At 45.7% G+C, this 16,140-nt stretch overlaps 1 protein-coding gene across 1 annotated transcript in view; it reads right to left on the bottom strand.

Annotated features, from left to right (window-relative positions):
• LOC146813037 (uncharacterized) overlaps window positions 1–16,140 on the bottom strand; it is a 165,537-nt gene that overhangs the window by 9,616 nt on the left and 139,781 nt on the right. The window contains exon 4 of the mRNA XM_085615251.1: window positions 4,396–4,461. Within this exon, the coding sequence (XP_085471377.1) occupies window positions 4,396–4,461 (66 nt within the window). The remainder of the gene's footprint in view (window positions 1–4,395; window positions 4,462–16,140) is intronic.

Here is a 16,140-nt window from a genome sequence, read left to right as displayed (position 1 = left end):
GGTCCCCATGGAGCTTTATGGCTCTCTCCCACAAGGCCTTTGGAGCCATGGCCCAACAGTCCGAGCACAAGTTTGTGTCATGGTCGCACTCGAGACGCCAAAGTCAGACGACGTGGGGGTCGATTACAAACAGGGCACGGTGACAGGTGCCACACGGATTAAACATTATCTTCTTGAAGACATCCTTGTACACAATAAAAACGAAGTTGACAAAAATTTGATAAAGGCCTCTCACAAAGCAACAGAGGGGTAGCTCATTCCAGATCGGCACTTAACTGGCGCAGAAAGAAAAGAACTGACATCTGCATGCCTTGGTGGCGCCTATATAGATGACCGCAACGTCATAACCGACACCAGCGACGCTAGGCGGAGCTGAATGGAGCCACCCGACGGCCCATGCAAGAAGTATTACTCGAGCAAAAGTTTCTGGATCCAGCCTGATGCCTGGGGAATTCAAAGGTAAGGCTTCGGCAGCTAGAAGTTTCTATCAGATACAGGGCATACTTTTCCTTATTAACCAGGAACCCCAGTCCCACTTCATGTGGTGAATCTATGCTGAATATTACATCAAACTATACTGAGTTTTTATACTTATCTGTATTCTTTACTACTATCTAAGCTGACGATACATTTCATGTATTTTGCTCAATAATTCTTACTTAAACATTAAAATTCGACCCACGTCTGTCATTCTTACTGAGAATATCACAAGTCCTACTATTGATCTGAGACTACAAGAAATACAGATAAGCCCACTTGGGGAACACCAAAGTTAGTGTAGGAACTACACTGCTCCGGGTCTTAGCCATTGGTGTGCTCTTGTTAAGGTCATGAGAAACTAGTTTGCACATCAACATCCCTGGTGTCCCTCCTCATGCTAGGCACCTCACCTAATAATTTCCCTGTTCTATAACTCCAAACAAATTAGCAGATTCAGTTCTACATTATAGGAAAGTACCCCTTTTTGGATGGTTGCCCCACTTTTTGCCTAAATGTTGATATCATTCGACTGAGTGTGCTCTTGGCTCCTGCCAACCAGGTGCACAGGGACTATGTTCTTACCTAAAACCATATGTTGCAAAACCCAATTGGCAACTCTATGGCCACATGTAAGACCCTTGTAAAAGGTACCCTAGGCACCAAGGGCACTGAGACCAGGAAAGGCCCCTAAGGGCTGCAGCACTTATTGTGCCACCCTTAGAGGCCCTGAACCTACATACACACACACACACGCACCCCCCCCCTATTGTTTTGGTGCAGATAAAGTGAAGAGACGGCATGGCACACATCCCTGTGTGTTATGCCTACAACAAACTGCCCCCTGGCAAAGGTAAGACCCCCCTCTAGCTGGGTGTGCTATACCAGTGGTGAGGGTACAAGTGCAGGAGTCCTGTATCCCTACAGTATCTATGGACCCCTGGGTCGAGAGCCTGCCACTCTCAGGGTCCTGAAACAAAGCACAACCTGGGATGAGGTACCAAGCCTCCACCACCAGGATGGGCAGGGTCCACGAAGTGGAAGCTTCAAATGCCTGCCGCCTTTGTGAGCTACCCCAGCCATTTGCTGCTCCCAGCAACTGGCCCCGGCCGGTTCTGACCCTCACTTTGGGCAGGAAAATCGGCTTGAAAAATCGAGATAGGAATGAAGGTTTGCCCACCTTTGCCAACCCCACCCCTCAGGTGGGGGAAGCGAGGTGAAGGACAACTCTCAGTCCCCGCCATCTTGCAGATGGGGGAACCTAACCAATCAGATTGTGGCTCATGCCCTCCTCCCAGGAGAGGGTGGCATTAAAGGGGGTGTATGCATGTATGTATGTATGTATGTATGTGTGTTCTTATATAGCGCTCGACTTACCCTTGGGCATCTCACCGCTTGCATTGGGAACCCGTCCTGGCTTTTTCCCTGTGAGATAACCCGTACTGGGCATCCCCAAGGTGAAAGCCAGGCATCCCGCCGCGGGGGGGGCCGTAGTGGAGATTAAGCAAGCTATTACCCAGAGTTGCAGAGTGTGAACCCATGATTCGAGTAGGCACCGAAGTGAGAATTATCGAGTCCGTGGACACTTGGGCTCAGACCCTGCCGCGTCGGGAATTGAACCCTGGTCCCGGGTCTGACCTCTGCTTCAGGGTATGCCTTCTCTAACCAGTGAGCCACACTTCTCTACCTGGATCCATTGGTTCTGACCTATACACACCTATAAACTCCCTTAAATTTAGTATTAAGGGGCAACCCTGAACCTTGCCTCCTCAGATCAGAACCGAAAAGTAGAAGCAGGAAGAAGAAGGGCCGAACCACCATGTGGAGAGGAGAAGAGGAGGAACCAACTGACTTGGCCCCAGCAGTCCTTTAAAATGCAGAGAACTTGCCCTGCATTTGTGACTCAAAAAGGACCTTTTCTCCAGTGAGCACCGGACTTGCTAAAAAAATACCGACTCTGACTCCGGCTGACTCCATGAGTCTACATCACTCCGCTCCCGGCTCCCTGAGCCTGAGTGATCCAACATCCCAGCGAGGTCCCTCCAATGATCCTAGCCTGGATCCCAGTGACCCCCGAACCACCAGAAGTTCCTAAAATGAACCTGCAGCCAAAGAACTGGAAGGTCCCCTCAACCGGGACCAAAGGAGACACCCTGAATGACTCTGTAACCGAAGCAGCCCAATAAAAGCAACCACGACCGTCCGACTGACTCTGTCACTGAACGCTTGTGTTCACAGGACAACAACACCCAAAGACCCCATTCGCCTAAACAGCAGCTGACCGACTCCGATGGAAACGCGACCGAATCTGCAGCATCAGCCAGACTGCATCCTACACCCGTCTGCCTCTGCGCCGCTGGTGGTGTCATTCTTGTTGTCCATCGGGCACCACGGTGCTGACCTCGACCCAAGGAGATTTTTGTTTCCCATCCTGGTGGCCTGCTTGCCACAGACCCCAAACCAACAACCATGCTAAGTCCGTTGGCAGACGTGTAGTCCCCGTACTCTGCACCCAGCCGCTTCTTTGCCGCTCACGGTGCGACTCCAGTGCCCCATTGACAGAATCTTTCCCACGGACCCGTAAAACCCAGTTCTGCCTTCCCAGGACTAAATGTGGCTCGTGAGTAATACTGTAAACCTGTGATAACTTTGCAAAATGAACTGTATCATTTTTTTTCCGTCTCTCAAGAAATGCACCAGCATGGCATCTAGAAGTACCAGGTTGCTTAAGAAAAGTAATTATAAAGTAATTCTGACTATCTGCAAATACCAAGTGGTTATACTGTAACTAATCCACAGCAATCGAACTGTATATAAACTGTATATTCTTGCAAAGTATTCTTATACTTACCTGTACCAGGCTTGGCTTGGTTCTAGAAAATAAATATAACTAAACAATATTTTTATACACCAAATCGGTCTGAGTTCAAGTCTTTGAGTGTGTGACATAATTTCTTGCCTGAGTATGTACAACAAATGCTTAGCACTACCCTCTGAGAAAGCCTTACTGCTGGCCCAAACTACCAGAAATAGAGAGTAACAGGTTAACTACCTCTGCCTACCCTTGGGGATCCACTGGACTCTGTGCACACTATACCTTACTTTGGTATAGTATATACAGAGCCAGCTTCCTACAAACATCCTCTTATTTCAGATGAAACAGAACATTTGGAGAAAATGGGGGTCTCTACTATACACAACCTATTTGAGTGGCTTTTTGGCTACATTTGACACATGGGAAGAACAGCATGGTCTGCACGGTGGCAAATTCTTAAAACACAGAGAGATTGTGTTATTATGAAACCTATGGAATATCTAGACCTTGAATCACAGACGTCGCCTGAGGGGGCTCTTGAGATGACAAATTCCTAGTTGATACCCCGGTACACCTTTACTTTGAGTGCCACTAGTAAGGTTAAAACATAAGGTACAATGGATGCCTTTGGACGTAATCATCCAAGTATCCTTGGTGTTGACATATAACAGCCATCCTGTTCAAGTTCACTAAGGGCCCACAGCTTTCATAAGGACTGATTAATTCCCTCTATCAGAGTATGATATATGCCCTTTCCCTAACAGACTGTTAAGTGACTAGGATAAAGGTAAATTATTAACATGCTAGCTTACTTAGCATATAACCGTTCCCTGTGCTTAAACATACAAGTATGAAAGGGCATGCCCAAGTAATAAAATAGTCATCAAGGGCATCATGCCATAACTAACTTATTCAATGTCCACATCTTCATCACCATAAATAGGAAAGCTGTGCTTATGACTAATAATGAATATCGCATGAAGAGGTTTGACATTCCAGTGTTATTTATGAGAACTAGATATAAACATGGGCCATTATATTCAAAACATGAACTCAGTCAGTTCTTTTCCAGATATTTCAAAAAAGTTATTTATCACACTAACCTTCCTCATTCCTTTCGTAATTCCACTTGATGCCACTGACGTATCTGAATAGTCCATGGTATATGTCTGAAATAATAAGAGACTATCTTAGTGATTAATGTTCTCAATCATCTCTGGATTTATTTTCATTGTACCTTCCTTGTGTTCATCTTTGTGAAATGGAGGTCAGAATTCAGAAGAGTCATTGGGCATTTACAAAAATATGTTCATGATTAGCACGTGACAAATCGGAGGAAAATATCTATTGAGCATTATCAAGATAACACATTGGGAGCCTCCAAATATACGCTTTTTTGCATCCACAAATATACAAGATGAAGCATAAAACATTTGCATTTTGGGTCACTGCTGTCTCACAGACTTGTGCCCCCGTACTCAGCCACATTAGCATAAGAGCTCCCGCGTATGCAAGAAACAAACGACTGCAGAACTCTTTACTATGGCATCTCCCAGAGTGCTGTAAACAATCCTCATGATGGCACTCGTACACACAACAAACTCCTACCGCAACTGCATACTTCTTGAAAAGGATCTTCACAGCCTGCATTCACTAGCGCACACACGAACAACAACGACCGCAACACCACCACCCTGCTGGACAACCTCGCCAACCTCGGACTCAAGCAGCTGGTCACCACCCCCACCCACTTTGCCGGACACACACTCGACCCCGTCTTCTCATCCAGCAAGGACATCGCCTTCAGCCACGCCACCGGACTCCACTGGACGGACCACAGCTGCGTCCACTTCAGCTTCAGAAGGACCACGATCCACCACCACCAGCAACAGGTTGCACGCAGAAGCTGGAACAAGATCACAGCCGACCAGCTCACGACCGCCCTGAGCAAGAACCCACCCACCAGCGCAACGAACCCCAGCCAAGCGGCCACCAACCTCACGAAGTGGATCAGCGACTGCGCAGACGACCTCGCCCCTCTGAAGACCCCGACTAGCAGACCCGGTAGCAAGAAAGCCCCATGGTTCACCGACGAACTCAAGAGCTCCAAGAAGAACTGCCGAGCCCTCGAGAGAACCTGGCGCAGAGACCCAACACCGGACAACATGACTGCCCTCAAGCTCGCCACCCGAAAACACCACCAACTCATCCACGCCACCAAGAAAACCGCATTCAAGGAACGACTGGACAACAACGCACACAACAGCAAGGAACTCTTCAACATCATCAAAGAGCTCTCCAACCCCATCGCCGGTAACAACGACATCACCCCTTCACAAGACCTCTGCAACTCCCTCGCCTCCTACTTCCACAACAAGATCGCGGACATACACAACAGCTTCAGCACTCAACCGACGCACGCCACGACCGAACCACCGCCCCCCACCACCACCCTCCGCGCCTGGACCCCGATCAGCACCGAAGACACCGTCCGCACGATGAACTCCATCCACTCCGGATCTCCTACCGACCCCTGCCCTCACCGCGTCTTCAACAAGGCCGACGCTGTCATCGCACCCCACCTGCGGGACATCATCAACACCTCCTTCGACACCGCTACCTTCCCGGAGAGCTGGAAGCACGCCGAACTCAGCGCTCTACTAAAGAAGCCATCAGCCGACCCCACCGACCTCAAGAACTACCGCCCCATCTCGCTGCTCCCGTTTCCTGCAAAAGTCATCGAGAAGACCGTCAACAAGCAGCTGGCCGCCTTCCTCGAGACGAACGGATCCCTTGACCTCTCGCAGTCTGGCTTCCGGGCCAACCACAGCACCGAGACCGCCCTGATCGCAGCCACCGATGACATCCGAGCTCTGCTTGACAACGGAGAAACAGCGGCCCTCATCCTCCTAGACCTCTCCGCGGCCTTCGACACTGTCTGCCACCGTACACTAGTGCAGCGACTCAGCAACGTCGGAATCCAGGAGAAGGCACTGGAGTGGATCATCTCCTTCCTCGCCGGAAGGACACAGAGAGTCCGCCTCCCCCCGTTCAGAACTGAAGCCACCGAAGTCATCTGCGGCGTTCCTCAAGGCTCCTCGCTCAGTCCAACCCTCTTCAACGTGTACATGAGCCCACTCGCAGACATCGCACGCCAGCACAACCTCAACATCATCTCCTACGCCGACGACACCCAGCTGATTCTCTCCCTCACCAACGACCTCGCAACCGCCAGAGCCTACCTCCACGAAGGGATGAAAGAGGTAGCCGAATGGATGAAGAACAGCCGCCTGAAACTGAACTCGGACAAGACGGAAGTCCTCATCCTGGGATCCTCACCCTCCGCCTGGGACGACTCCTGGTGGACCCCCGCCCTAGGCAGCGCACCCAAACCAACAGACCACGCACGCAACCTGGGCTTCATCCTGGACTCCACCCTCTCCATGACCAGACAAGTCAACGCAGTCTCCTCGTCGTGCTTCAACTTCCTGCGCATGCTACGAAAGATCTTCCGGTGGATCCCCACCGAGACCAGGAAGACGGTCACCCAGGCCCTCGTCACCAGCCGTCTGGACTACGGCAACTCCCTCTACGCCGGAACCACCGCCAAACTCCAGAAAAGACTTCAGCGGATCCAGAACGCCTCAGCACGACTCATCCTGGACATCCCCCGTCGCAGCCACATCTCCGGACACCTGAGAGACCTGCACTGGCTCCCGGTCACCAAGAGAATCACCTTCCGTCTCCTCACCCACGCACACAAAGCCCTACACAACCAAGGCCCAGGATACCTCAACAGCCGCCTCAACTTCTACGCTCCCAAACGCCAGCTTCGATCGACCGGCCACGCCCTCGCCACCGTCCCCCGCATCCGAAGAGCCACCACAGGGGGACAGTCCTTCTCCTTCCTCGCCGCCAGGACGTGGAACTCCCTCCCGACCCACCTCCGCCTGACCTAGGACCACCTCGCCTTCAGGAAGCAACTCAAGACCTGGCTGTTCGAGCAGTAGCGGACCCCCCTCCCCTAGCGCCTTGAGACCCTCTGGGTGAGTAGTGCGCTATATAAATGCTTTGATTGATTGATTGATTGACAAAGGTTTCTCAAGGTTTAGAGACTCATTCATAAGAAGAAGAGGCTTATGAAGCTACATTATGAGGACCGCTAATGGTTGGAGAACATAAGTACGTTTACCAATAATAGGAAGCACTGTTCTTTTCTTTGTAGAATTCTAATACAAGATGGAAAGGAAAGGGTTCCAGGTTTTATGAGGACAGATCAGCATAAGACAGTATTTCGATGATCTGCTTTTAAGTTGTGCTGCCTCCAATGTTCTTGGACTTCGTTCTTGTCTTGTTCGCTTTATTGTCTTGCTTCTTCTGTTGTGAGTTATTGGGTGTTTTGTAAAACCTATTCTTTTTGTAATTCTTGTAGTTCATAGGTGTCGATTCATCAAAATGCCAGGGATAGCAGAAGTGACGTCACATACCATTTGGCCTTAATGACATCACAAGAAGTGATATCATATGACCCCTGCCCCGGATTTTCCCAGGAAAGCATGTCACATGACTAACATCACACAACACGGCATCACTGAAGTACCATATTAAATGCATGATTTGTATAACAAAATAACACAGAAAACGGTCTATTGTAGATACCCCCTACGTTATAGTGCAGACTTGATCTGTGAAAGTTCTGGGGAATAATACTTGCCTTAAAATCTAGTGAAGAAGAAAAGCGAGTAAGCCCGACCTCTTCAAGGGGGTTTTTCGTTTTGAGATTTTTTTTAAAAAAGAATGGTTGAAATCAGGCATTTTAAAGCACAATTTTCACATACATTTACTAAAATGGCACATGTGCTGAAAGTGCCTTCATTAAATATTCAAATCCATTCATGGTATGCGAAGACAGTTAAACATGACCCTATTTTCTTTGTTTAAAATGTGTTATGGGTGCCCCTATATTTCAACAAATTCCTCCATTATGACTGGCCCAGGATTTTATCATGAGAGCCCCTATATTCCATGGGCGCCCCTTCATCAAAAATGACATATAATATGACAGTGCCAGAATTATGCAATTTATGCCATCCATATAACATGGGTGAATCTTATGTCAAAAAATACCATAGTATAACAGGGCCAGCACTGAGTCGTGGTTTCCATCCTCAGCTATACCAAGTTGTCGATCTTTATGACAAGAATTGCCTCCATTTTGCTAGTACCAGAATTCTGCCGCTGGTGTTTACATGCGAAGAATTTCCTCAAGTATGGCAGTATTTTTCAATGGTTGCTCCATATGCAATGAATTAACTCTAGTATGCCAGTACCAGTGATTTACCATAGGTGTACTCTATGCCAAGAATTACCCCTAGTTTGCCAGAGCCAGTATTTTGTCTGAATTGCTAAGAATTGCAACACGTATACCAGGAACAGTGTTTTGCCCCGGTTATCTCTATAAGACAATAATTACCTTCAGTATGTCAGGGCCCACAACAAACTTGCAAGCATCACATCACACTGTCGCTCACATTCATTCTCACTCACACTCTCTTACATCCCCTTACACTCATTCTTATTCATTCTCATTCACTTGCACTCACTCTTAATCTTACTCATTCATACTTAATGACACTCATGGACAAGTTTACTACAATTTTGCATCAGGATGTCTCAAACAAGTGTGTGTGGGGGTATACTATCAAACACAAATCAAGATTTGCAGTGGGTAGTATCCCAAAGTAACGCAAAGTTGCCTTGTGGCTGCTTTGTGTTATTTTGCATTAAGTGCGCATTCCATGGATTTTGATGCAAATCCCTACCTACAAACATTGCTATACAGGAATTTGCATATAAATTGTACGCCTCCTCAGGTCAGGCGTAAAGAAGAGAAATGTACATGTAATTTCTCCTCATTTTTCAATTATGTATATATGTTGCACTGTACAGCATACATACAGAGTGGGAAAAGCCCTAAAGCATAGTGCAAACTTATGATTCAGCGAACACACACCCTTGCACTATGGCACAAGAGTGTGTGTAGGCACATGGCTGACAACATTGCGGCAGCACATTGTGAGAGAAAATAACTAACCATATTTTAATAGATATGGGACATAATTTTTCTGTCTCCCTTTGATACAAGGGTATGCAGCAACTTTGGAACAAAGTCGCCTTGCATCAAAGAATTGTAAATCTGGACCCCAATTTCACGCATTCTCACTCCACTTTCCTTCCCTTTACTAACTCTCACTCATTTTTAAACACACTTACACATACATATGCACTTACCATCATCAACACAGACTCTCTCACTTAAACATACTCTCACTTGCAAGCACGCACACAACATTAATTTAAAACCATTTTTACTTACCACAGCTGCCACCAAAGTTCATAAGTGAGCTAAATTTTAATTACTTTATTTTCACTTTTCAGTGACTAGAAATGCAGCTAATCTTGTACAAAAAAGCCCTGAAACAATGGGTCAGGAATGGAGGCCTTTGGTGGTACTTCAGCACCAGTGGCAGCAGCCAGAAATTACCTTGCTGTGGCTAAAAGCAATACTGTGGGGAAACTGATAAAAGTAAGAGAGGCTCCAGCTTTTAGAAAAGTTACGTTACCTATGGCAATAGATTTCCATCTACGGCAACCTCCCCGAGTCATGAGCTTCATAATTTTCTGCTGCCAAGATGAATCTCAGACTGCATATTCGTTTTTATTTTCCAAATGTTTCAAAAAGGAAAGATCAAAGCAAACATTACGTATAACAAAAATAGGTAACAACATTTACTTGTATAACTCCTTGGGCGCAATTCTCGATGAAAACTGTGGAAAAAGACATGGGGAACCACATACAGCATGGGTCATGCCTGGATTCGCTCTCTAAGGCAGTTTTCCTCCAGGTGTTCCTCACACTATAAAAGAGTTGAGCTTCCCCTCTTGAACAGTCTCCTCCTGCAGGACAAGGTAGATGCCTTCCTTGTTCAGCAGCTAGGAACGCGTCTGGGCACTAGGCACTGCTCCTCCATCAGAATGTGAGGACCTAAGGTGATGTCCCCACACCTATGGTTAAATGGTAGGTCTTTGAGTATTCTGTGGAGAACTTCTTCCACCGTCTTGAAGATCTTTGAACTGGAAAGTAGAAGGATGATTTGTATCTGCTTTTATACAAAATTATCCAGCAGGGGATGAGGATGCACAGTCTAAAACGTCAGAAATAGTTTGGGTTGGTACTCTTTTCAAGTGTCCTTCAAGTGATACTTTGCACAGCACAGACACTTTTTCCAAGTAGAAGCATCACGGTGTGGGCCCAATAAAGTGTGGGGTGTGTGCCTCTGGTTGTCATCAGCATTCCTGAAGCAGTAGTCAGGGGCAAACAAACAAAACATCAGACCTGACCTAAAAACTATTTCACCCTCAACCAAAAACTTCAGACCCTTCCCTCAACCCCAACATCTAAGGCAGTGTTCATCAAGAACTAACCATGAGCTGCTAGCTATGAAATTCTTCCTGGAATTTCTAAAGATAGTCTAACTTCCATCTTTCACTCTCCAACAACAGGAATTAATTCAATATACATCCATTGTCTGGGAAAGCTGCCCTCATCCTCTATCTTTTGCCTAGCCAAACCAGGGGCATCTAAAATGGATCCCTGTGGCTTCAGTATTCAGACATGTATACGCAAACTGTGCAATGCACATACACTCAAAATAGTGCAAGGTTTTGGGCTTCACATAACAAATTTGACACAAGATGTAAGCCATATCCTCAAGGACACAGATAAAACCCCCTGATCAAACTAAATGTTAAAATAACATGGTACTAGTTGCATCTGCTAAACCAAGGATAGGGACAGTGGTCCTCTGTTTATGGTTGGTGCACCACTCTAGGAAACAGGACAGCTCACCATTAATGCATCCCTGCAAAGAGTTAATTCCATTACAAAGAAGTACCGAAATCGATGTTTTTTTTGTGCCAGATTGAAATCATGCTAGATTAAGGGAAAAAAGTCACTTACCTGTAACTACAGTTCTGCATCATTGCATCTTTCAAGATGTTAACATAGCAGTATTTCAACTAGGGGTGGGAGTAATTTGTGTAGTCGCGCTACGCAAAGCTCTGCGAAACAGTAAAAAATCTCCACGAGCACGCAGAATTCCGCGAACAAGCGGAATTGCTTGTTCCACCCGTTCGCAATGCTTTTTTCCTGTTCGCGAATGCTGTTTGCGTGCTCGGGGGGAAATATCTTGCGAACACGCATTTTAAAAAGCGCGAATAAGCCAAAATTTCCGCGAAGCTGCGGATCGCGGAATGTTCTCCGCAGAACGTGAAATTACCCAAATTCCACAAATTCCGTGAGCGGAACAGAATTTATCGCCCAGGTCTAAATTTCAACACAGCAACTGACAATGAAAACAAATAAAAAAACATTTACAGACCACAAGATGCCTTCTCATTTTATGACCGAAATCCTGGCAATCAGATGGAGGGGCATATGGTTTCAATTCTCAGAGGCTCCAACTGTTAGATGTTTGTAGCTTGCATCATAACATTTCTGTAGTATCCTTAATGGGGAGGAGGGGAGGCAAGCATGAATCAATGAATGATAACAATGCTTGAGAGCTGTGCTTATAGGTAAGTAAATGTTTCTTCTCCAGGATTGGATCTTTCATAGATTCAGGCATTTGAAATATGATTACCAAAACAGTACGCATCATTTTACAAAATAAGTGTTCTCTTAATGGAGAAGCCGGAGCAGTACTACCTGTCCTACTCTCATCTCAGCTTTTGACTGGAACATCCACAGAGATATGCTTGAATCATTCACTGTCTTCAGGCTTGGAGTCCTTGGCAATGTTAGAGAGCAGTAAACAGTGTTAAAATAGCTATAGGCCTCAACAACAGTGTTTGTTTAGTAGCACATTTTCATTTGAAGCAACTTGAACATAAACCATTGAATTAAATATGGTAGCACTCCTACTCCCCCTAGAGGTCACCATAGCTCAGATACAAAATCTCCACCTCTGGGCCGGAAGCTCCGCCTCCGGGCCAGAAGCCCCGCCTCCGGGCCGGAATTTCCAGCCCTAATGCGGACGTAAAGTTAGTAGTCGTAAATCCATTCTGTGAATACCAAAAGTAGTAAGTGCATTCTGTGAATACCAAAAGCAGTAAGTGCATTCTGTGAATACCAAAAGCAGTAAGTGCATTCTGTGAATACCAAAATGGTAGTAAGTTTAGGATTTTGTCTTAAGTTAGTTCTGTGAATCGGGCCCTGAATGTTTCTACTATTGAGTGACCATAACACTTTGCAAAATATGTCCGTATTCGCTGTGCCCAGCCAAGAGTGAGCTTGAATACTCGCCTCAGTACAAGGCCTTCTGACATCTGTCTCAGTATTTCTAATAACACAAGATAATTTAATCGCTATTTTCTCACAGAAAATAATAAAATGCATTATGAGGGGACTTTACGGAGCATTTCCACCTTTATTTTGCTCAAGAGTAGCAACAAAGTAGTATGAGTATTCAATGTAAAATTTGATGCACCTGCACACACTAAGCAAGTGCAATGCGTTGTCTGCAGAGGTTGTGGGATGTGGGAAATAAGACCGCAGAATGACATGCTCATTCAAGTGGAAACCAGAAGGGACCCTAGGTATAAACTTTGTATGCGTCAGTAAAATGACTTTGCCCTTAGCTAAGCAGAGAATGTCTTATTTAACTGTAAATACATACATTTCCCCTACTATGCATGCCAAAGAAGCAATGTATTCCATGAAATGAACTTTAGATGTGTTCTGGATTAGCTCGAATGGCGTCAGCATAAATTGGATCAGGTCAGTATTAGGATGCCAGGTTACTGTTGAGCGAAATAAAGATGGAAATGATCTGTATAGACACCTCATAATGTATTTTATTATTAACTATGGGAAAATAGTGATTGAATTATCTTGTATTATTAGATATACTGAGATTGCTGCCAGATAGACTTGTACTGAGACGAGTATTCAAGCTCCCACTTGGCTGGACACTGCAAATACGGATGTATTTTGCAGGTGTTCTGCTCAATCAATAGAATCCTTTGGTTCTCCACCAGAAACAGAAAGGTTTCCATTTGGTATTTTAAGTTCTTGTAGTAGCTGATGCCCGGGCTTCCATCAGGATGTTTCGACATTCTGCTGTGAGATCTAGTTGCCCAAACTCTTGATTGTCAGGTATCAGGCTCAACGACTGACGTTTGTGGTGCAGAATTTCTCTGTTGTGCCTGGAGATGAAATTAGAGTGTATTGTCAATGGTATCGATGGGCGTTCAGATTGGATCAGACGTTCAGGGAACCTTTACTGGTGGTATCCTCTAGGACCTTGTGGATCAGGGAAATGGAGAAAAGGCAGCAGCAAACGCTTTGGACTATCTGATTGAAAAAGGCATTGCCAATGGACCTTGTTTGCCTGCTGGCTTAAAATGTGCATTTCGTATTGTTATGGGTCGCAAGCAAGTCTAGTGAGGGATGAGCCAATTTGTGAAAGAGGTCGTCTATTTACTCTTGGGGGATCTCCCATTCGTGATAGTCTGACAGTGTTTTGACATCCAGGTATGTGCTCCACAGTGATGGGCACGTGGTGGGAAATGGCATGCTGTACACCTGCTGCACCTCTTACGACAGTGGTAGGGACCTCGTTCTCCCCTGTTTGGCGATATAAAACATTGATGTGATGTGATGTGGTCTCTGCTGAGGAGACACAACAGACCTGCCAGCTATTGAAGGAAGTCTATAGGACTAGTCTTATGGCCCAGAGCACCATGAAATTGATACGGAGCTGCTTTTCAGTACCTGACCATAGTCTGGTTGAAATGTCCTGCTTGTGAGCTCTCCATGGAGGTATATGTCATCAGCACCAGTCTGTCCAATGAAGGGAAGAAAGGAATCCCTGCATTGAAATTCATAGGAAACTGCCACCATGCTAGTGCTTGTTTAATTTGTTTTGTAATTCAACCCGTATTGTCCCACGTGCCTTGAAATTGCTTCCAATGGCTGTCCAGTTCTGGCTGCACGAGTCTCATTTAAAGCCTGCATTAAGATTTGAGACTACGCATGATGGCATCAGGTCCAGCAGAAATTTGTACTGTCTGACTGTGACCACCTGTTTGCCGGAGAAAGTCATTGCCAGGGACCAAAGCTGTATTAGTATTTCTGCTGAGAAGAAAGCTCTTCTCAGATGTGTGTCTAATATTGCTCTCAAGTACTGAAGCTTTGTTCAAGGTTTTGTGAAGGACTTGTTCGTCTTTGGTGTTAGTTCTAGACTGTGGAACAGAGTGATGCAGGTACTCTAGAAGCTTGTGACTCTTCCCTTGATAGACGAGCCTTTCGTCCAAGTATTGGTACATTTGGTAATCCTGTATCCATGAGCTATCAGTGTTATGTACTAGCTATTTAGGGTGCTGCTAAACTAGAACGAAAAGTGACACTTCGCTGTCAAGGTTTCAAGCCCTTTAAACAAGTAAAGTATATCATTATAGAGAACACTAATCACATTTTGCCCTTTCGTCGGAGAGGAGAGAGGGTTTTTAAAGGAGATTCTTCTTAAGAAAAAAATAGGATTACAAGAAGAGTGCAGTTTAGCAATAGCAGATTAGAAGCCACATTACATTATTTAAATATTCCAAGTCAAAAGGCAGGGTTAATTTTTGCAAGCCTCCCTATTGATCTCTAGTGACAAGGGGTTTGAGGGTGCAACTGAAACTGCTCTAGTCAGAAGAGGAGATGATGGGCAATCTTGATTAAATATGCCTAGTATAGTTTTTTGTTTTTTTTTACTTTATTTTTTATTATATAGTACTCTTGGTGATACATAGTATATGGTCACACATTTCCCATATATATTTGCAATAAAAACATCATATCTAACAGCATATCTAGAGCCATGTCAAATAAGGCACATTTCCCCCAGTGGGTAACTGTAGTGGTTTGGCACCCTGCTTCCCCCACACTGAATCTAGCCAGTTCCTGTTACCTATAGCCCACAACTGCAGGATCTCCACTAATGCAAATAGGACCAACATTTATGTAACGTCACTGGGATCCCTCTTCAGGTTTTGTTGCTCGTAGACAGGCCCTTAGGGGTTGCCAAATATCTTAAGGTCTAGATGCAGAGGTCTGTATCATAGAGTTTACTATTAATACCGAAATACATAAGACTGTTAATACATTGTCTTACCGTTGGAGTGTATTTGCGTCCCCAGTGTATAGCCAGTTCCCTTTTCGCCAGAAGTAAGGCAATTGCAACAAATCTACAAGCCGCCTTGGGAATATCTGTAATGTAGCCTAACAGTGCCAGAAGGAGGGATGGTTTTATCTGTAATTGTGTCATTTGCTCTAATTCTGTCAATATTTGCCTTCAGTACCCTGCTACCTTGCAACAGGTCCAGATCATATTTGAGAAGTCGGCTTCAGGGGATTTAGGGCAATGTTAGGAACGGGATGGATCCATGCGAGCCACTGCTACCGGTGTGATGTATATTCTACATAGAAATTTGTAGTGGATCAGCTTGTGACGGTGGTTACAGAACACCAGTCATGTTTGTCGACAGCAGACCTGCCAAGCTTTATCTGTGATTGGTTGCCCCAAGTCCGTCTCACAAGCAGTTCTCATGTGGTATCTCATGTGGGCAGTAGTTCCCCACTCATATGATATAATTTGGAAACCAGTGTATCTCCCTTCCCATCCGTGATAAGTAATGTGAGTGGCGTAAAAATATTCAGCTCTGGGGCAAGATGGCAGCCGGTCACTCGGCTGAGTAAGCGCTCGCTGCCTACTCTCCGTGTCCTTCCCCTGATGCGGTAATTA

This window comes from Triturus cristatus, chromosome 7 (assembly GCF_964204655.1).
Source record: "Triturus cristatus chromosome 7, aTriCri1.1, whole genome shotgun sequence".
Taxonomy (NCBI): domain Eukaryota; kingdom Metazoa; phylum Chordata; class Amphibia; order Caudata; family Salamandridae; genus Triturus; species Triturus cristatus.
This window is presented reverse-complemented; position numbering and strand designations above follow the sequence as displayed.